General features: G+C 39.8%; 1 protein-coding gene across 2 annotated transcripts in view; it reads left to right on the top strand.

The window, feature by feature from the left end:
* DENND1A (DENN domain containing 1A) overlaps positions 1-20,844 on the top strand; it is a 493,337-nt gene that overhangs the window by 93,568 nt on the left and 378,925 nt on the right. For both annotated transcript variants that reach the window (XM_029062896.2, XM_029062894.2), the window contains exon 3: positions 18,368-18,411. In XM_029062896.2, the coding sequence (XP_028918729.1) occupies positions 18,368-18,411 (44 nt within the window). The remainder of the gene's footprint in view (positions 1-18,367; positions 18,412-20,844) is intronic.

Raw genomic sequence — 20,844 nt, 5'->3', positions numbered from 1 at the left:
ATGAAGTCTATGGTATAACAACTTTCATCTTCTCCATTATGTCCAATGTCCTTCTACACTCTCATAGTCAGACACCCACAGATCCCATAGACACATTCATATGTGCTTAGAATCATACATACATGGTGGTTTGCTTATGTAATCAGTGAGTGATATGTATTGAACGCATATTGGGTATAGAGCACTGTACTGAATTCTCGGGAGAGTACAATACGACAGAGTTGGTAGACATGTTCCCTGTCCACCAGGAGCTCACAGAGCAGTGGGGGACACAGGCATTTAAATAAATTATGGATAGGTATGTAAATTCTGTGGGACTGAGGGTGAGGTAAATATCAAATATTTAAAGGGTATAAATCCACTGCAAGGATGATGCAGGAGGGAGAGGAAGTACCTGAAATGAGAGCTTAGTCTGCGAAGGCCTTTGCTTTGGTCTGTTGGATGTGAAGGCGGAGGGAGTTCCAGGCCAGAGGCAGGATATGGGTGATGGTACGGTGGCGAGATAGATGAGATTGAGGTACAGTGAGTAGATTGGTGTTAGAGTGAAATGAGTGTGCAGGGTTATAGTAGAAAATCAGTGAGGTAAGGTATGAGAGGGCAAGGTGATTGAGTGCTTTAAAGCCAATAGTAAGAAGTCTCTTTTTCTCTATGGGTTGTGAGAGAGATGTCTAGGACAGTGCCAGGTTGCAGATTTGTGAGACTTGGAGGATGGTGGTGCTGTCTACAGTGATGAGGAAGTCATCCACACTGATCAACGTAGACATCCACACATCTACTCAAAACTCGCATTTCTTAGAGCAGTGGTTCTCAAAATGTGATATAAGAGAGCCTCCAGATGGTCTGTGGGCCAGAACAGTGTTTCCCTAATGCAGTCCTGCTTCGTTGGTCTCCACCATGTTGTGTGAAGTGAGGAGGCTGGTTTGTTTACAGCTAATAGTCATCGACATGCTAAACAGCCTCTTTGTGGAGGTGGTGAGAGCCTCAACTATCTTGAGGTTTCTGCACAGAGTAAAAAGCAACCCAGCATGTGGTTTGTGGGAGGAAAAACAGGTAATAGTAGCAGTATTGGTATTTATTGAGAACCCACTGTGTGCAGTGCACTGTACTAAGTGCTCGGGAAAGTGCAACAGAAGGAACAGACACTGTAACCTGCCCACAAGGAGCTTGTACTCTAATGGGAGAGAAGGGCATAATAATATAAACTAGTGAAATCAGCATAAATAACTTGAATGTTCAGTTGGGCATTCCAAAATCACAGCTCCTCCAGGAGGCCTTCTCTGCTTAATCACTCATCTCCTTACCTTTATACATCCCCAACTGCCCCTTCAACATCACCTGGGAGCCCTTAAGGTGATCACACTCTCTGTTGCCCTTATCTTTAAACTATGTTACGTCCTCCTGCCTGTTATTTTAGTGCCTGCCTCTCCTGCTAGATCAAGCAGCTGGATCATGTCTACTGATTCTGTTGAACTTTTTGTAGTGCTTAGAACCATGTTGTGCACACAAACAGCATGGTCTAGTGGTAGGAGTACAGGCATAGGAGCCAGACTCTCTGGATTCTAATTCCAGCTCTGCCTCCTATCTGCTGGGTGACCTTGGGCAAGTCACTTTGCTTCTCCATGCTTCAGTTTCCTCATCTGTGAAATGGACACTCAATATCTGTTCTCCCTGCCACTTGCACTGGGAGCCCTCTGTGGGATAGGGACCGTGTCTTTCGTGCATCTTACCTCATTGCTTAGATCAGTGCTTGACTCATAGTAAACTCTTGACAAGTACCATGATGATAATAACTAGTAATGAAATACCTGTTCACCCTCTGCCTTAAATGGTGAGCCCCAGACTGCCTGATCTGATTGTATTGTATCTATCCCAGTGGTTAGTATAGTGCTTAGCACATGGTAAGAACTTAATACCACATTATTATTAGTAGAGGTAGGGTCTCTAAACTCTGTTGATGGATTAATTGAATATACACAAGTGTTGAAAATGGGTATGAATACCCAAGCGGAGAGGCAGCTGTTGGGTTTTTCTTAAGCAATGAGAGGCATTCAGGGGAGGAGGAAGTCACTTTGAGAAGCAGGAGTTTAAATGAGTAGGATTGAGGCTGAGGGACTTGAAGAAATGTTTTTGAATAGCAAGCTAGAACCTTTTGGCAAGATGGTCTTTGGAGTCTTTTGCCTTTCCAGAGAGGTCTATGGACTGAAAATTTGCCAGTGATTCATTTTGAAGTAAAAGGATTCTGAAGTTTTCTCCTAGTCTGTGGAAATAGCAGCTGAGGTTTTCTCAGCAGCTATATTCAGTGTGTTGCATTGCGCAGAGCAATCCCTGCCACTCTTTGCCAGTACCTGAATGATTTCGAAATTATCCCTGGGCACAGTCTTGAATTTTTTAAAGTTTCTTTTTTTTTCCATTGAAAAGGGTGAAAAACCTTCTGGATTTTCATTTATCTACAAAGTGGCACTTTCTACATTAATGTAGGTGTTTGGAAGGGCACTGTATCTAGGTCAAAATTTTCAGGTGACATTTAATAGGGGATAAATCTCATCTTGGTTTCCTAATGGTAGAGTACCATTTAAAATGCTGGCAAAGGCACACTTTGAGGCTCTTAGGACAATTTGGCATGGTGAATTGATAATTTAGTTCACAGTTCAATCAATCAATCAGTAGTATTTATTGACAGTTGTATTGATGCCTGTGAAATTGAAATTTTCTGGGGATTTTGTAAGGCTATTGATGTTTCTGAGGTCACCTACATCCTTGCCAAGGTGAAAGGCTGGTTTGAGTTTCGGCAGTGATGATTTCTCTGGAATAGGTACTGAGACAAAAATTAAATTCCCAATCTCCCCTTTCTTTTTCAATAATGAGTGATTTAAATATTGACTATCTCCCCCACATATTCCTATTTGATGATGATAATGGTATTTAAGTGCTTACTATGTGCCAATTACTGTTCTAAGCCCTGGGTAGATACAGGGTAATCAGGTTGTCCCACGTGGGGCTCAGTCTTTATTCCTATTTTACAGATGAGGTAACTGAGGCACAGAGAAGTGAAGTTTCTTGCCCAAAGTCACACAGCTGACAAGTGGCTGCACCAGGATTAGAATCCATGTCCTCTGACTCCTAAGTCCGTGCTCTTTCCACTAGGCCATGCTGCTTCTCGTACTCTGCTTCTTTTTACTAGTAAGTGGCACGGGAATGAGGGTTGCTCTTCACTGAATTCAGCAAGAATACCAGTTACGTACACCTGTCCCAGCATGAGTCAATGAGCCCTGTGAATTCCATCTGATTTAATTCCAGCTTGGTTATTAAAAAGTTCATTGGTAGTGATTGGAATTTGCTTTTCATAATTTAGAATATAGGTGTCAAGAAGCTGCATGGTTTAGTGGAAAAAGCAAGGACGTGAAAGTCAGAGGACCTGTGTTCATATCCCAGCTCTGTCAATTGCTTGCTCTCTGACCTTGGACAAGTCACTTCATTTCTCTGTGTCTCAGTTTCCTCTGCTGGATTAAAGGGGATTCAGTATCTGTTCTCCTTCCTTCTTAGACTGTGAGCCCCAAGTTGGACAGGGATGGGTATCCAATCTATTAACTTGTATCTACCCCAGCGCTTAGAAGAGTGTTGATGCACAAGTGTTTAACAAATACCATGATAATATGGCTATGTTTAGTGATAATAATAATAATAGTAAGGTGAGGTGGGTGAGGCTGATAATGGGAGAATTAAAGTCTTACCAAGTCATTTTTCCTATACTGTTGTGTGGGCCAAAGACTTTGCCCCCAGAACAGGAGCTTTCCTGGGGAACAGGGAGGAGGAGGAGAAGGAATTGTAATTTACAGGCCCAATTTTGGTTGGATCTGTGTCCTGGACCTACATTACCCTGCGTTTTGAAATCCGGATTTGACTCTAAAGTTCGACTGTGTGACCTTTTCCTCATTCCTTTTTCCATCTCTGTCAAGTTGCTGATGTGTGAAGCCTATAAGGAAACCCCACTGCATCAGTTCCTCTTGCTTCAGGCATAACCCTTTCTTGTAGAAAAGCTGCAGTCGAGAAACAAGAGTTCCAGGGGAATCGGGGGATTGTTTTACTTTGTGAGAAGCAGCATTGGCTAGTGGAAAGATCCTGAGAATCAGAAGACCTTGTTGTCTTGGCTCTGTCACTTGTCTGCTGTGTGACACTGAGCGAGTCACTTAACTTCTCTGGGTCTGTTTCCTCATCTGCAAATGGTGATTCAGTCCCTGTTCTCCCTCCTACCTAGACTGTGAGCCCCATGTGGGACTTTATTACCTTGTATTTATCCCAGAGCTTAGTACAGTGCTTAGTACATAGTAAATGCTTAACAAATTTTATTATTATTATTACTATGAATTCCAATATTCCCAGAAAATTCCTCACTATGGGAATGGGAAGTTAAGATCTCCCCCTGTTGGCATTGTTAGCTTTGAGATCTTTGGTTTCAGCTTGTTGAGGAACATGTGTGACCTTGGACAAGTCAGTTTCCTTCTCTGCCTCAGTTACCACATCTCTAAAATGGGGATTAAGACTGTGAGCCTCATGTGGGACATGGTATGTGCAGCAATTTACTTAGCTTTTACCTACCCCAGCACCTAGTACAGTGCTTGGTACATAATAAGCACTTAACATATACCATAAATATATATATATATATATAGATTGTGTGTGTGTGTGTACATATGTATATATGGTATGGTATATATATTGGGTGCGGGATTTACTAAATTCTCCTATCTTGGTCATTAAGTCTTTTGTTCTTATTTTGAGATACATTTTTCACTGAGAGGAAATGGAAGAATTTTCTGGTCCAGAGAAAAGTCTTGCCCCGAAGTGAACATACTTTATCTCTCTCTCTCTCTCTCTTCTTGGCATAGCTTTGGGCTTCCCAATTAGCTGTAAGAGAATGAATGAGCTTGGGAAGTAGGATAAGCAGTTTGCAGATGTTATACTTACTAACAGAACCGGCTGCTGATTAGTTTTGTGTCGATGGCCACAAGTATTTCCTGAAAGGAATTTCCTAGTGGAAAATTCTTTTATTGTGAGTCAGTCAATTGTATTTATTGAGCATTTACTGTGTGCAAAGCACTGTACTATCTGCTTGGGAAAGTACTGTTTAACAATATAGCAGATACATTCCCTGCCCACAACAAGCTTACAGTCTAGAAGGGTAGACAGACATTAATATAAGTAAGTAAAATTATAAATATTTACATAAGTGCTGTGGGACTGGGAGGGAGGTTGAGTAAGGGGAGCAAGTCTGGGTGACACAGAAAGGAGCGGAAGAAGAAGCAAAGGGTGCTTAGTTGGGGAAGGCCTCGCATTCATTCATTCAATAGTATTTATTGAGCGCTTATTATTATTAACTTTAAGTTTGAGGTGTTGGCAGAACATTCAAGTAGAGATGACTTGAAGGTAGAAAGAAATGGGAGACTGCAGAGAAGGAAGAGATCAAGGCTGGAGATGTGGATTTGGGATTCATCCTCATAGAGGTGGTAGTTGAAGCCATATGAGCACATGAGTTCTCCAAGGGAGTAGGTGTAGATGGAGAATAGAAGGGGAGTATCAGAATCTGCATGGGACATACCAAATTTAAATGCTGACCTGGATTAACAGGTATTGCCTTACGCACCCAAAATAAGCCCTTTTGGAGCCATCTGCCCATTTCAGATCCTGACCTAGTAATTTTTTTCTTTTTTTAAAAAATGGCATTAAAGTCCTTATTATGTGCCAGGCACTGTACGAAGCACTGGGTTGAAACCAAGATAATCAGGTTGGACACAATCCATGTCCTTCATGGAGCTCACAGTCTTCATCCCCGTTTTATCGATGAGGTAACTGAGGCACAGAAGAGTCAAGTGACTGACTTTACCAAGGTCACACAGCAGACAAGTGGCAAAGGTGGGTTAGGACCCAGGTCCTTCCGACTCAACAGGGCTGTTCTGTATCCACTAGGCCGTGCTGCTTCTCTGACTGAAACTTGCCCTCCTGATTGTCAGGCAGCATTTTGGACTTTCACAGCTTCAAGTGTCATCTTTCCCATTGCTCCTATTGCTGCTCAAGGGAATAGCACAGAGGCTGCAGCTCCTCTGGGCAGTTCACGGGACTCCCAGGACTCAAATCCCTGCTTGCACCTCAGTCTGAAGGTTTCCCAGCTTTCACTATTGAATTGCTACATCAAGTACACGTACCAATTCCCTATCTCTCTATCGGTAGCCTTCAGATTTGAAGAGCGCATCACTAATTATGAATTTCATCTACGGATGCCAGTGTAACTGGAAAGGCCAGTATAAGAACCACAGCCCCGACTGCACTGGGCACGTACTTGTCCTGACATGTTTGGTCTTTGCAGCCCTCAGAGTTCTTTCAGCTTCTTGGATTTGCTCCCTGTATTTGCCCCGCAGCACTTACGTTCACAGCACTTAAGTTTACATCCAGAATTTATTTATGTATATTAATGTCTGTCTCTCCTCTAGACGGTAAGCTCACAGTGGACAGGGAATGTGCCTACCAACTCTGTTACATTGTATTCTTCCAAGCGGTTAGTGCAGTGCTCTGCACAGAGTAAGCACTCAGTAAATATGATTTATCTGCCCCCTAGTCTCATCTGGCGATCAACAAGGTGATCTGGGGCAATTGATTCCCAGATTTCAGCTGGATATAGCATTGTCCGGGGCTTTGTTTTACTTTGTCCTTAGAGTATATCCCAGTTTCAGCTCTGCGTACTGCAGTTGTTTGGTTATCCTGCCGTCATCCTTTGTCTGCACATGACCCACCCAGTGCAGCTGTGTTACTGTGAGCACAGCTTTACGGCTAGAAGACTGACTTTGTTGTTGGTAATCCTGCCTTACTATCGAACGTTGAGTCCAGCCCATAAGTGACGCTCTTGAGCCGTGTAGATCTTTAGGTCGATCTGGAGACCGATATCGTGCTGTGGCCACATTCTATTTGGCAGTCTTCCACAGGATGTAGCAGCGTTCCTTGTTTGATTACCTACCATGCCTGTACCTTTATCTATAGCTGTCTAACAAGGCAGATATAGTCATAGTAATGGTATTTATGAGTGCCCTCTGGGTGTAATGCACTGTACTAAGTGCTTGGGAAAATGCAGCATAAGGAATTCTGCAAAACACTTTTTCAGAGTGATGTTGGAGAAACAGCGTAGCTTAATGGATAAAAATGGGTCTGGAAGTCAGAAGGTCTTGGATTCTAATTCTGGCTCTGCCACTTATCTGTGAGACCTTGGGAAAGTCACTAAACTTCTCTTAGCCTCAGTTACCTCATCTGTAAAATGGGGATTAAAACCATGAGCCCCAACCTGCTTAGCTTGTATCTATCCCAGTGTGTAGTACAGTACCTGGCACATAGCACTTAACAAATACCATTTAAAAAGAAGTGTTGGGTTTGCCTTTTGCAGGCTAAGCCATTAGGTTGATGTCTGAAATTTGGTTTTGGGTTTTTTTCAAAACCCAAGTTGAGCAAATACAGATCGTTTCTTGTATAATGATAATAAGGCGTTTCTCATCAGTGTGTAATCGTTTTTTAATGGTTTGTTTAAAGTTATCTATTTTGGTGCTTTGTGTCGATTAAGGGTAGTGCAGCGCCTTGACTGGCTGTCATCATGAACCATTCCTTCCTCCTTCCCCAGAGAGACCCTCTCCTCCCCTGGATGTAGCACTTATCTTCCCGTGTTGGCAGAGGAAGAGCAGAGATGGCTACTTGGGCTCTGCTTTGCCAGTCCCCTGGAGGCACACAGTTGTCTCAGGCCCCGTGGAGGGAAGGGCTCCCAGAAGTGGGAGCCATGGCAACAACTGACTTGGAAACAGCAGCGGCTGCCATGGCTTCCTTTTTCGGGAGCCTTCCTACCACTTTGCCCTGGCCTGATATGGCTGTCTCTCACTCCAGGGCGCTGAAGCTGGTGGGGCCCGAGTTCTCAGAACTGCTGCTACCCATTCTGTCTCCAGTAGGATATAGGTTGTCCACTAAGTGGGAGGTTCTGCTTGGCATAGGGCCCAGGGCAATTGCCTGGCGACTCTGCACCCCTTCCCTCAGCCTTGCACATGGCAATAATATTGTTAATTTGGTGTGAATGCTCCCTTGTTGAAATTGTGCTGTTTGGGAGTCACTGTTGAGGTTAATGGTTTGAATAAATAGTTTGATATCTAAATACATCCATCCCCACCGCCATATATATACATACACAATCCCCAAATAGCTAAGTATGTGTGTGTGAGTGTGTGTGTATGTGTGTGCATATATACACACACATAGGTATATGCACACACATATATATAATTTTATGTAGATTGATTATGAAGTAAGTAATGAAGGATATATCAGTTGATATCCAAGAGGTACAAACAGTTCCATATTAAGCCAGTATGTAGCAGAGTCATGATCTGTTTTTATTTTGGATTTCCTTGTGAGTGAAAATAATTCCTTAAATTCCTCATTTCTCTTCCCCTCCCTTGTATCCCTATTTTCCCTTAATCAATGAGAATCACAAGCCATAAAGTAGGAAGGGGTTTAGAAATGTGGATATGGCTTGGTCCAAAATATGCTTCTTAGTATTAAAATTTCACTATTGTGCATTAAAAGCCCAGTTAAACTGAAATTTCTGTGGGTGCTTTGAGGCAAAGACGCATAGAGAAGCAGCATGGCATAGTGGATAGAACATACGCTAGGAAGTCAGAGGTCATGGGTTCTAATTCTGGTTCTACTTATCTGCTGTGTGACCTTGGGCAAGTCACTTCACTTCTCTGGGCCTCATTTCCTTCAACTGTAAAATGGGGATTGAGACTGTGAGCCCTGCGTGGGACAGGGAATGTGTCCAACCCGATTTGCTGCTATCCACCCCAGTGCTTAGTACAATGCTGGCACAGAGTAAGCCCTTAACAAATACAATTATTAGCCTTTCTTTACAGCTGTGTTAGACTTTGAAGTTTTGAATGCCCATGGGACACCTTACACCAGTTTTCGTAAATGGAGGTTACACAGTGGAACTGGTTCTGAACATGTGGGCTGGAATCACAAAAAACTTTGATGCTTTTTGGGAGTGGGAGGAGACAGGAAAGCATAGCTGCTTGGTAGTCTCTATCCTCACTTGGGACTATGTGGCACTAGGATATTTGGGAATTTGTTTTTGCCCATCAGGAATTAACAGGGTTCTAAAATATAGAACATAATATGTACATAGAGTATTCACTGTCTTTGTGAATAGCAAATTAAGTTATCCTTCTTGAGTGGATTTGACAGATGTGATATATCTATTTATATAGACCATATGCAATGATTTCATGTTTATAATACATAAGGGGCACAGCTGTGAATTGGGTTGAGTCTTATCTAAACAAATGATTATACGTGGTGGAGTCGAAATGCGACTGGTTTGTTACTTTATACAAGATGACTTTAAAAAATGGGACAGAGCCCACATAGCAAGTGAAATGACACTTAAGGGTCAAGAGCAAAGTATGACAATTTTTTAGGGTAAAACTGCTTATGTAACTGGATCCTCTACATTTCTTTTCTGGAAATTTGACAGAATTTAGTAATTGGAAAGTGCCATACTTAAGTTGGAGGAACGTTGCTGTCCCATTTAAATATCTACTAGCAAAAGGGCCCTGTCAAAAAACGGGAACAGAGGGAAGAAGGGGAGAGCCAGCCTTGGGGAGCTTTTAGGACGAAACAAGAGGAATGGTGAGAAACCAGTTTTACGGAGCCTAGCAGCCTCTACTTCACTCCCTTTCTCATTCATAGTTAGGAATCTCTCCTGGGATTTTTTTTTTTTTTACTCCTGGATGTGATTGGTCAGATACTCCTAGTATATAAGTATTAATTTCTGATAACGTGTCGAAAGTGAGTACCTGAATTAAAAAAAAATAGGTGAAGTGAAGTTTTAGTAATGATACTTCACCAAAGCCGAACACGATGAAACATATTTTCCTGATGAGGCTATTTTTCCCTTTTTGCCAGCTTCTCTTAGAATCAGCTTCTGTTCTTCCTCTGGTTTTTGGATCATTTTAGTTCCATCCTTGTCACCCAAGCTGGGAAAAAGATTTGTTAAATTTGTATTCTTTTAATGGATTAATTAAACTGGTTATGAAAAAAAACATTGTAAATTATCAATAAGCTTTTTGGCATCCACAGGTCAACATCCATCAAATCCATCTAGGAAAAAAAAAAGATGTAAAACCCCCAAGATTTTATTGCATAATGTGAATGCACTCATTATTTATTCAACAGCTGATGTATTAAGTACTTGTTGATTCACTTAATTGGTAACTGTACTACATTCAGAACAACTAAAAACAATAGGTCAGTGTCTGCTATTTACGCATAAATAGTCACATAGGTGTAGAATATGTCTAAAAAGCAGAATATGTTAGTTTGAAGAGTAATCTGTTCCATGAATGACTCCATTGCCTCCACACTAAGGTGAGTTGTGCTTTCCAATATTAAATCATTTTGTTTGTGCTTTTACTCTAAGTGTAGTTTGTAAACCTTTTCTAGGTTAATGGGCTAAGTGCTGTGGAATATTGAGCCAGTATGCAGGCATGGATTTTAAATGTTTGCGTTGAAGAAAATGTGTAGACTGAGACACGGAGAAAAAAGGTCTCCAGGAAAAGTTAACTTTATGATTGGGGCCTCCTCAAAGGATGTGACTAACTTTTACATTTTTACTTAAAATAGTACTAATGTTTTCTGTGTGGGGGTGAAAAAGAAATTTTAGTAGTTTGGGTGAAGATGTTGAATGGAAACTAAAATATAAAATTATATTTTGTGATTAGGTATCCCTAATTCATTATCAGTTCAGGACACTATTTGAGTTATTCTGGGAGATGGTTGGCATTTTGAAATGTAGTAATTTAAAATAACAAGAAAGGTAGAATATGCAAACTTGAGTGAACCACATTGGAGTTGTCTAAAACTGGGAAAATGCTGCTATTTGTTTTGTATTTATAACAGAAATGTGAATTTTCAGGAAACATGTTATTCTCAAACAAACCAGAATTGTCTAGGGTGTGTTAGACACAAAGGGAATCATTGACCAAAATGATTGTGTTCAGTTACAAAAAATAAACACTGAACTAATTATCTAGGTATTTTACAACAGAGTAAATTGAGCTGACTTTTTGTAGCTGAAACAGATTAAATAGGCAGATTCTTTGAAGCTTTTTATTAGTGCAATTACACTTTGGTGCAGTTTGCTGTTGTAATATTAAGCAACTTTTCTGTAATATGTGAAAAAGTTATTGCTTTGTCTTTAATCATTTGCTCAATCCATGTAAATATGGGTTTAAAGAGCGTTGTGTTTGGACAATGGATTTTAGCTTGTCTTCAAAATGCATAACCCCCTCAAATTGTGTTTTTAAAGGCACCCATTTTTGGTGTGTAATTTTGAATGTCTTCCATTTAGAAAAAGAGCAGCAAACAGACTTATAGGCCATTTGTAGCGTTATTCCCATCCTGTCATCTGGAAAATTAAATCAGGTTACAACGTGGATTAACATTTCATCTTGTGGAGCAGGAAGGTAGGGCCTTAAAGGCCATGAAATGGAACAATGAGATTATAGAGTTTACAGCTAATTTCAAAGCCTTGTTTTTTTTTTTTTTTTACAAGGGCAGGTTTCTCTGTTGCTTAGTGTTAGCTGTGTTCATTATTGTTTGAAAGAGTATTCTATTGACTAGATAGCCGAGGGACAACTGGCAGATAAATTGAGGTGTTAAATATACAATATTTGGTAACCTAACATGCCAGAGAGAGAGAGAGCACAGAAAGACTATTAACAGCCTCATTTGCAGTGTTGGGATTTTAAAACCAGCTTCTTGAGATAGCCTAAATGTTATTTAAGAATTATAATTTGGTGTGCATATGGTTAGTTCGGTAGATGCTAAACTTGTCGAGAAATCATTGACATAGGTGTTGGGATGCCTCATAGAGCAAGAACTGAATGTCGTTCATTGAAACAGTGTGTGTTTCATTGGAGTTTTATCGTCTCTTCCCCCTCCCCTTACTCTCCTGCCCCCACAATCCTCCCACCCCCACCTTCCCTCCCTCCCTCTTTTAAGTACCTGAGACATGCCTCAATGGAAAAAGTAGAAAGGAGGCTAATGCAGTATAAAGACCACCTACTTACTCATATGCGAGTTAATCCATTGAACATCCCCATGTTACTTGAGGGTTGTTTTGCATTTCTGTTTTAAGAATCTCTGACCACCATAGTTTGTTTTCAAGACGAATCCAAGGAACTTTAAGCCTAAGGCAGAACTCAAGGTTTTTGGAGCCTGTGTAAAGTAATTTATAGCACCTCTCCAGTAAATTTGGGCATATTCTCATTCTATTAATTTAAATTTCATCTGGCAAAATCTAGTATTTTCTAGTAAGCTGCAAAAAGCTTTTCGAACCTTAAGAGCAATTCCTCTGAAACATGGAGAATGGAAATGTGGTGTAAACGACAGTAATACAAGACCTGATGGATTCCACCTGAACGTTAGAACTAGGGGGCTCTTTTTTTTAAATGGTATTTGTTAAGCACTTACTCTTTGCCAAAGACTGTATTAAGTGCTAAGAAGCGAATCAGGCTGGACACAGTCCCTTTCCCACGTGGGGCTCAAAGTCTTAATCCCCATTTTACAGATGAGGTAACTGAGACACAGAGAAGTGAAATTACTTGCCCGAGGTCAGACAGCACACAAGTAGTGGAGCCGGGATGATGTAATAACTTTCTTAAATAATTTGCCAAAGTGATATAATGCTGTTGGGGTTTCTGCCTGGTGAAAATGCTTATGATAAATTGGAGCAATTCCACCGTTTCTCCCACTTAAATAGCATGTATGTTTTGGGTGTTTCTTTTAAGTGGATGCTTGTATTGTCCTTGAGTGAGCTAATATAGTGGTCAGTTAAAATGGAGTGCAATAGTCAACTCCATAGAGAGGCCCATCAGAGGTCAAGCCATTTATAGACATTGTGGGATTCCTGGCAGAATGTTGCAAATCAAATAATCATTGCTTTGTTACTTGGTAATAATGTGTTCCATAGATGTTCTGTAGTAAGGGAGGTAAATGATAAGGAACGAAAGTGGTGGGGAAAAATCGAAGACCATATTACTATTTGGGATTGCCTACTTTGTTGCTGAATTGTACTTTCCAAGCGCTTAGTACAGTGCTCTGCACACAGTAAGCGCTCAATAAATATGATTGAATGAATAAATATTCCCATATCATCTTTGGTGTCTTATAGACAGTCTCTTCTGAATTCTGAGTCCTGTCCATTGAAAGGTTGACTTTGAATATGCCAACAATATGTTAATTTCATTTCTTATAAGAGAATAGTTGTACATTAAGAGACCATTTTAGGTGGTAATTTTGAAAGTGAGCTACTGCTGACACTGCTGTTGTAACCTGTGACAGTTGAGAAAAGATGCATGAATGGGAGGTGTTTAAGAAACATTAGCAATTTTAGTATTAGTATATAGAATATAATGAAATATAGATATAAATATTAACCTGATGCACAGTTTCCCAGTGTTTGTTTTTTTCCACATAAAGATATAGAGCATTCAATAAAATGTTCCCAGACCATTTAAAACGCAAAGAAATGCAGCTGACGCAATGTAATACATAAAGCACTTGTAAAAACCTACAGACACGCAAGTGGATTGTTGCCAGACAGAAAATTTAAAGGCGGTTTGCTTGACTGCAGGGTGCCGGGTTCCTTCCGGGTGCCACACTGGTGCTGTTAGGAAGGAAAGTGCCCTGATGCTTGAGTAAAGCAGACTGTATATGGACCTTTTTAACTCTAGCTTCATGGAGGTAGTTATCTGGGTGATATTACCATCAGCCCAACATGAGGGGTAGAAGTGGAGATTACTGTCGCAGCAGTCATAGAAATGATTTTTAGTGATTGCCTAAAGTACTTGGGAGATGCAATAGATATGATACAAAATAGAAAGTATAAATGAAAGTGTAAATAGTATTTTTCTACCCCAGCCTCTGTGAATTTTAGCCCCACTTTCCAGATGGTCAAATTTATAAACACAGTGTATTGTATAATCTCATCAACAGGCAGTGTATATTTAGGATGTAGATCACCTTAACTCAGTATCTATCCTGGAATGGAATTGCTAAAGGCATTTAACCTGAGCTAACCCACCCCCTGAAAAGGAACAAAACAAAAAAAACTCCCCAAACCTCTCCCCTAATGAAATTTTGTCAAGTCAGTTTTGGAAGTGAAGTATCAGGAAAAGCTTGTGTTTATTTGTCCTAATTATACCAGAGTCAACTTAAATAAATTGGGAGATGTATTTTCAAGATTACTTTTTATTGCTAATAGAGTAAACCAGTATTTTGAGAATAGAATATTTGAAAAGTGATCATTTAAAAACGAGTCTTAAATAGCTATTTTTGAGGGATTTCCCATCTCCCCACTATGGACTAACTCTTATATGAGTGTCACCATTCCACAGTTTCATACAGAGAGTTTTCACCTCAAAACCAGCGGGTGAATTTTGGCATATTTTGGATAATGTTATATTAGCATTAGAGTCTCCTGATCATCACTCGTCAGTGCTATGTGTGGTAAGTGTTTCTTTAGCTCTTTGATTATTTGAAAATGTCAGAAGAGAATAATTTTACCGAAGAAATACTTGCCATGTATTTGGTTTTAAACCATATATTTTGTAACATTTTGAAATTTTGAACAGATTTTAAATTCACATGCAAAATAAAATCCAACCATTACACTTAGATTGCAGTGTAAATCCAAAAACTATAGATCAGCTGTCAGGTTGGCTTTTTGAAGCTCTTTGTTGGCTGTATGGTTTTTGAAGTTGAATACCACGAATATTTCTTTGTTTTGAGCTCGGTTAAGATGTCATAAACTTAAAGGTTGGAGGGTCTCCGAAATGAAAGGTTTATAAATGGATCAAAGAGACTGCAAATTTACATATTGTTTTGAAACACGATTTACTCAAACCTCAGGCCAGGGGACTGGAAATGATAGAATTTAGCTAGTGGATAGAGTAGGCAATACTGCTTTGCTCTCCTGGGAGGCCTATTAGGAAATTCGGCTTCTGCAAGCAGCTCAGAAAGATGACATCATGAGATTGGATAGTCACTTCTCAGGATCTGTGCATTAGTCTTCCCAACAGTGTGGTTTTACTCTTTTCCTGGTTGGGTTTTATTTTGTATGTGAATTAAAAATCTGTTTAAAATTTCAAAACGTTACAAAACATATGGTTTCAACGTTTACATTTTACAAAAATGAAGGATTCTAACATGGTCCTTTTTAAACCTAATTGTGAATTAGAAGTCTAATTGTGAATTATAACATTGTGAATGAAAATTTCTTCAGGAAAATCTTCATCTGAAATGGTGACCGAAAAAATAGAGCTTTGAATTTATAGTAATATCTATCGTTGGCTTTTGGTTTACATGACATTTCTAAGACAAGATTTTAAACGATTTATTCAGTATACCCTTTCTGCAATGTTTCACAGGTTGAGTGAGTTTCAAAGGAGTGGAAGGGACAAAGCAAATTATTTTAGAAGTTTTTGTTCCATAGTAATTCCAGAAAAATAGCATGGCCAAGTGGAAAGAACAGGGGCCTGGGGATCAGATGACCTGGGTTCTAATTCTGGTTGCCCCACTTTTCTGCTCTGTAACCTTGGGCAAGTCACTTAACTTCTCTAGGCCTCAGTTGCCTCTTCAGTAAAAATGAGGATAAGATACTCATTCTTCCTGTTCGTAGATTGTGAACTCTATGTAGGTTGGGGACTGTGCCTAATATGCTTATATGGAATGTTCCCCAATGTATTAGTACAGTGCTTGGCACATAGTATGTAACAAATGCCACAATTATTCTCTGTCACCTAGTCTTCTAGCATCATTCTACTGCAATCATTATCATTGTTATTAATAATAATTAAAAAAATTGTGGTATTTAAGTGCATACTATGTGCCAGGCACTGTACTAAGCACTGGGGTGGATACAAGCAAATCAGGTAGGACAAAGTCACTGTCCCACGTGGGACTCACAATTTCAATCCCTATTTTACAGTTGAGGTAAGTGAGGCCCATGAAGGTCACAGAGAAGTAAAGTGACTTGCCCAAGGTCACATAGACCACTGGTGGAAATGGGATTCAAACCCATGACCTTCTGACTCCCAGGCCTATGCTGTATCTTCTGCGCCATCCACCTACCTTCCCTCTATGATGGATCTTAAGCTGTTCATTGACATTTTATAAAATAGACAAGTTAGCATTTATGTTGGACTCAAAATCAATCAGTGGTATTTATTGAGCATTTACTATGTGGAGAGCACTGTTCTAAACACTTGGGAGTGTACAATACAAGAGAATTAGCAAATACAATCCCTGCCCATAATAAGCTTACAGTCTAGGGGGCTAGAACAGGCATTAATATGAATAAGTAATTTACAATTAATTTAAAGAGCTGTACAACATAACCCAACCTTTAAAAAAACTTTTCTGGACAACAGGGAGATCTCTTAAAACTTGCTTGCTGATTATAGTTTCCTTTATTTGTCTGTCATTCCTGTTAACCTGCTATCTTGAAGGCAGTTTAAACCCTACAGGCCTGCCACAAGGAATACTTCCCGTCGATGCTGCATAAGGGTGCTGTTGGCTTATTAGTCATTGGAATTTAACTGTAGTCTCCATTGAGTGGATAAGAAATGTTGGGAGTGAACTAGGGGGCCCAACCTGTTCTTTAAGCCAATAGAAAACACATCTAGAGTTGAAAAGGTTCCTACTTAGTATTTTCCTATTGTACTGTTGATTGGGTGATTCTATTAGCTAAATCAGATGTGTGCATTAAAGTTTATACATTTTCAATGGGAGAGGCCTCTGTTTTTAGACAACAAGTAACATTCATTGTCTTTAAAAGACAAAGACAACTGAGGCTATTTCCCATTAGCAGCCTTAAGGATTATAAAATGTTTTCACGAGTAGATCACTTTTTTTTAAACTGATAAACGCACTTGTTCCGTGATAAACCCATTTGTATGGTAGTTCAGTGCTAAAGACTAAATATTAGGATTTTATTTTCAAAGTGTTTCTTCAGAAACAGAAATTGGTGCACAAATTTGTAAAATAAGCTTCAGTGGTGAGGTGTGACCAGTTCTGAAGAGTGGCGGAGCCTCTTACCATGTTTTAATGAAACACAAACTGTTCTTTTCCCCTCAAGCCTTAGCTCCAGTGCAGACTAAGAGTAATTGAGTAGTAAAGATTGTTTACAAACCTCACCCATATATAAGGATTAGAATTTGTGGAAACATATTATAAAAGTCAGCATCTGGTAACAATATATTCAGAATACCAAGGGCAATTAATTGAAAGAGTAAACAATTGAAATTTACTAAAATTACCTTTGGATGTATTGTAAACATACAATATACTGATACTGCCTGCAAACTACAATTTTGTGTTCAGAAATTTTAATTTTTTTTTGGAGTAAAAAGGTAATTTATAGCCCTCAACATGTTGCTTTTTGTGCAAGTGTCTTCCTTTGTTTTGTACTTCACAAGTGCTTAGTCTAGTGCAGTGTACAGAGTGCTCAATAAATAGTACTACTCCCGTTAGGGGAAAATTGAGGGATCTTAAAAATACCCACTGAAAAACAGGTGGTCTTTTGTCCTTCTATTTAAATAGATCATCATAGAAAGCATTTTCATTTAGGTTTTTGGTGGTTTCTGAGCAAGTCTAATTGAGATTGACAGAACATAATTCCTTGTTATATTCCACAACCAAATTTCATATTTTGAGATCCCTCCCCCCCATACCAGAGCCTTTCCCTGATTGTCCAGAATGTTCTGTTTTTAAAGCATTAGATGATGAGGGAGAGAAGTGTGGCACACTAGCGAGTTTATTTTTAAGCAGTTTTGTGTTTTCACCCTCTATATGATTTAGCTTGGAAAGAATTGTGCCCAAATCCCTCTGAAAAGTGGTTCCTATAAGAGACTGATGAAACCTATGCCTGTAGTTGGCTAAATGAGGCTTCTGATTAAAAATGAAAAGTCAAATCAGGTTTGGTAACCATCTTCTCTGGAAACCCACATAGAGAGCAATTTGCAGCTGGCAAGATTTTTGCATTAGGTAACAGCCGAAAGTTAACGGTCACATCAGGTCTTTTTTATTTCTTTTTTGTCTTCGTGGTGCAGGGTAAAGGGAGTGCCTTGAAGAGTCCTTCCTTGTGCTTATCAACATAACAGCCTCAGCTGCCCTCCTTGGATCCCCTGCCAGGGTTGCTATCATCTTCTGATCAAATATTAATGTGTGATTCTCTGCTTGCTCACTAATCCAAAGCCAATTAATATTATCTGTCAATTATTTACAGATCCTGAGGTGCTGAGGCAATTCCCTGAGGACTACAGTGACCAGGTTTGGAATGCGTAATTAATTTTTTACATGACAAAATTTATTTCAGGGTTGTTCAACATATTATTGCTGTTCTTTTTACTGAAAGAGCTGAATGCATTTTTAGGGATGAAGAGAAGAAATAATTAGAAACCAAAGATAAAAAGTAAAACATGTTTGGAGCAGGATTAGAAATCCCAGTCATAGATTTTGGTGTTTTAAGGAGGTAGTTGGTAGACAAACACCAAAAGCTGGGAAGAAAATTCAATGGCAAATTTAACTTGTTACTTTTAGGTATGTCACAGTCTGTTGTTCATTAGGAAATCCTCTGCTCGCTGCCAGCAAAAAAAAAGCAAACTTTTTAACCCAAGCAAACACCGAAGAGGATAGGAAAAAGGAACTTTTTAACATTTTCCAGAATTTGAAATAGATTGGAAAACAAAAATGCAAAGGTAGAATAATCTTGGAAATTTGGGACAGCAAGGAGTTATCTCTTCTAGCTAAGTGGATAGGGTTGGTGAATTGGCTGACAGAGTATTCCTATAAGACTGGGAATTCATTGTGGTCAGGGAATGTATCTATCAACTCTGTTATATTGTAAAGGTGCTTAATACAGTGCTCTACATTCAGTAAGCCCTCAATAAATGTGATTGATCGATCAAAACTGGGGCACCAAACCTCAGGTCTTGCTGCATCCTATTACACTGGAGAGAGATGTTTATTCAATAATATTCAATAAGCACTTTCTGTGTGCAGAGCACTGTACTAAGTGCTGGGGAGAGTACAATACAACAATTAACAGACACATTCCCTACCCACAGTGAGCTTACAGTCCTGAGAAGGTGGTTGTCTTGGACCCCAGCAGAATCGGACCCATTGCTTCTGGATTTTTACTCTGCTCCTCCAGTTTGTCTCTGCAGGATGTGCATGGATGCAGTGTCTTTTTGCAGCAAACCCTAGTGTGAAGTAATGGGGAGAGGCACAGGGTTTTAAAATTTTTTTGGGCTTTTAAATAATGTCTTTCCTGTACAGCTTCACTGTCACAGAACTCTGTAGACTGTCAGTACATTATGGGGCAAGGGATCCGACAAGTATCAGGTGACAGCTTTATAATGCCTTTGACTGAACCTACTGCATGTATTCAGAGAGACACTCTGCGTGGTTAGTTACTTGCATGTGATAGATTGGAACTGTAAAACATGCTTCCGTAGGGTGCAACCGATATCGAGTTGCTACTGAGTCACCAGTTACCTAAGAGCAAATTGGTCCCTGAATTTGCCTTGGCCCAAGTGACCAGCATAGCAAATGGAAGGGTTTCTTACAGGGGGTACAGTCTGCTCAGCTCCAAGACTTGACTAGGTCAGCCTCTGGCTTCTTCTCAGTTTATTCAACCAAAGCTGCGGGAATAGTTTTCAGCTTCTCTCCCTAGCCCCCAGTAAGGAGGACTGGATCTGAGTTCCAGCGAGAGTCGTTGGATTTAAGCTCAGCAAAATTCCTGGTTTATTAAGGGTATTTCATCAAAAGAAATGCTTTCGCCAGCGTTAAAGGTAAAGGGAACAAATGAAAACAATGTTTAGGGTCTAACTTGGGGCCTTAGCTTTTAGAAAACTTCTGTTCTTTCACTTCATTGTTTCAGGCTCAGTAAAGTTTAGGGATCCGAGGAGTCAAAGGAGCCGAAGAAGAAATTGTGGCGGAAGAAAATAGTGTGGGTGCTCCTTCGGATTTTATATCATGGGAAAAGCACCTCGTAGGGAAAACATTTTGATCAGTGGTCTGTGTCATTCCTTTTTATTGGTACTGTGCACATCTAGTATTTTGTTTGACTAGGTTGGATCATCCAAGTCATTCTGCTTACATTGTACTCTCCCAAGTGCCTAGTACAGTGCTCTGCACACGTAGATAGTCAGTAAATAGGATTGATTTATTATGGAAATATCTTATATTCTACTTAGACTTTATTTCCCTTATTGATACTCTATTTTAATGTCTGCCTCCCCTGTAAACTTTAAGTTCCTTGTGGGCAGGGATTATGTTTACCAACTCTGTTGTGTTAACCTTTCCCAAGCATTAGTACAGTACTCTGTACACAGTAAGCACTCAGTAAATGCCATTAATTGATTTCTGTCTTAGCTTCATTGATGAAAAAATTATCCCAAGAACTTTCATATTGGAAGATCACACCTGTTTCTCAAGAGTCATGTAGGTTGATAAGGAGTGTTCAGGAAAGAGAGAACGTTTGGTTTTAGTGGATAGATGTTACCATTCAGAAAGGTCATACTGTCCTTTTTATCTCACCTATGGTCCAGCATTGATGTCAGTCAGTCATTTATTGAGCACTTACTGTGTGCAGAGAACTGAACTAAAGCGCTTGGTAAAGTACAGAATAACAATAAACTGACACATTCCCTGTCCACAACGAGCTTATAGTCTAGAGGCTGTTGAAACATGGAGAGTAGC

Source organism: Ornithorhynchus anatinus, chromosome 4 (genome assembly GCF_004115215.2).
Source record: "Ornithorhynchus anatinus isolate Pmale09 chromosome 4, mOrnAna1.pri.v4, whole genome shotgun sequence".
Taxonomy (NCBI): Eukaryota; Metazoa; Chordata; class Mammalia; order Monotremata; family Ornithorhynchidae; genus Ornithorhynchus; species Ornithorhynchus anatinus.
This window is presented reverse-complemented; position numbering and strand designations above follow the sequence as displayed.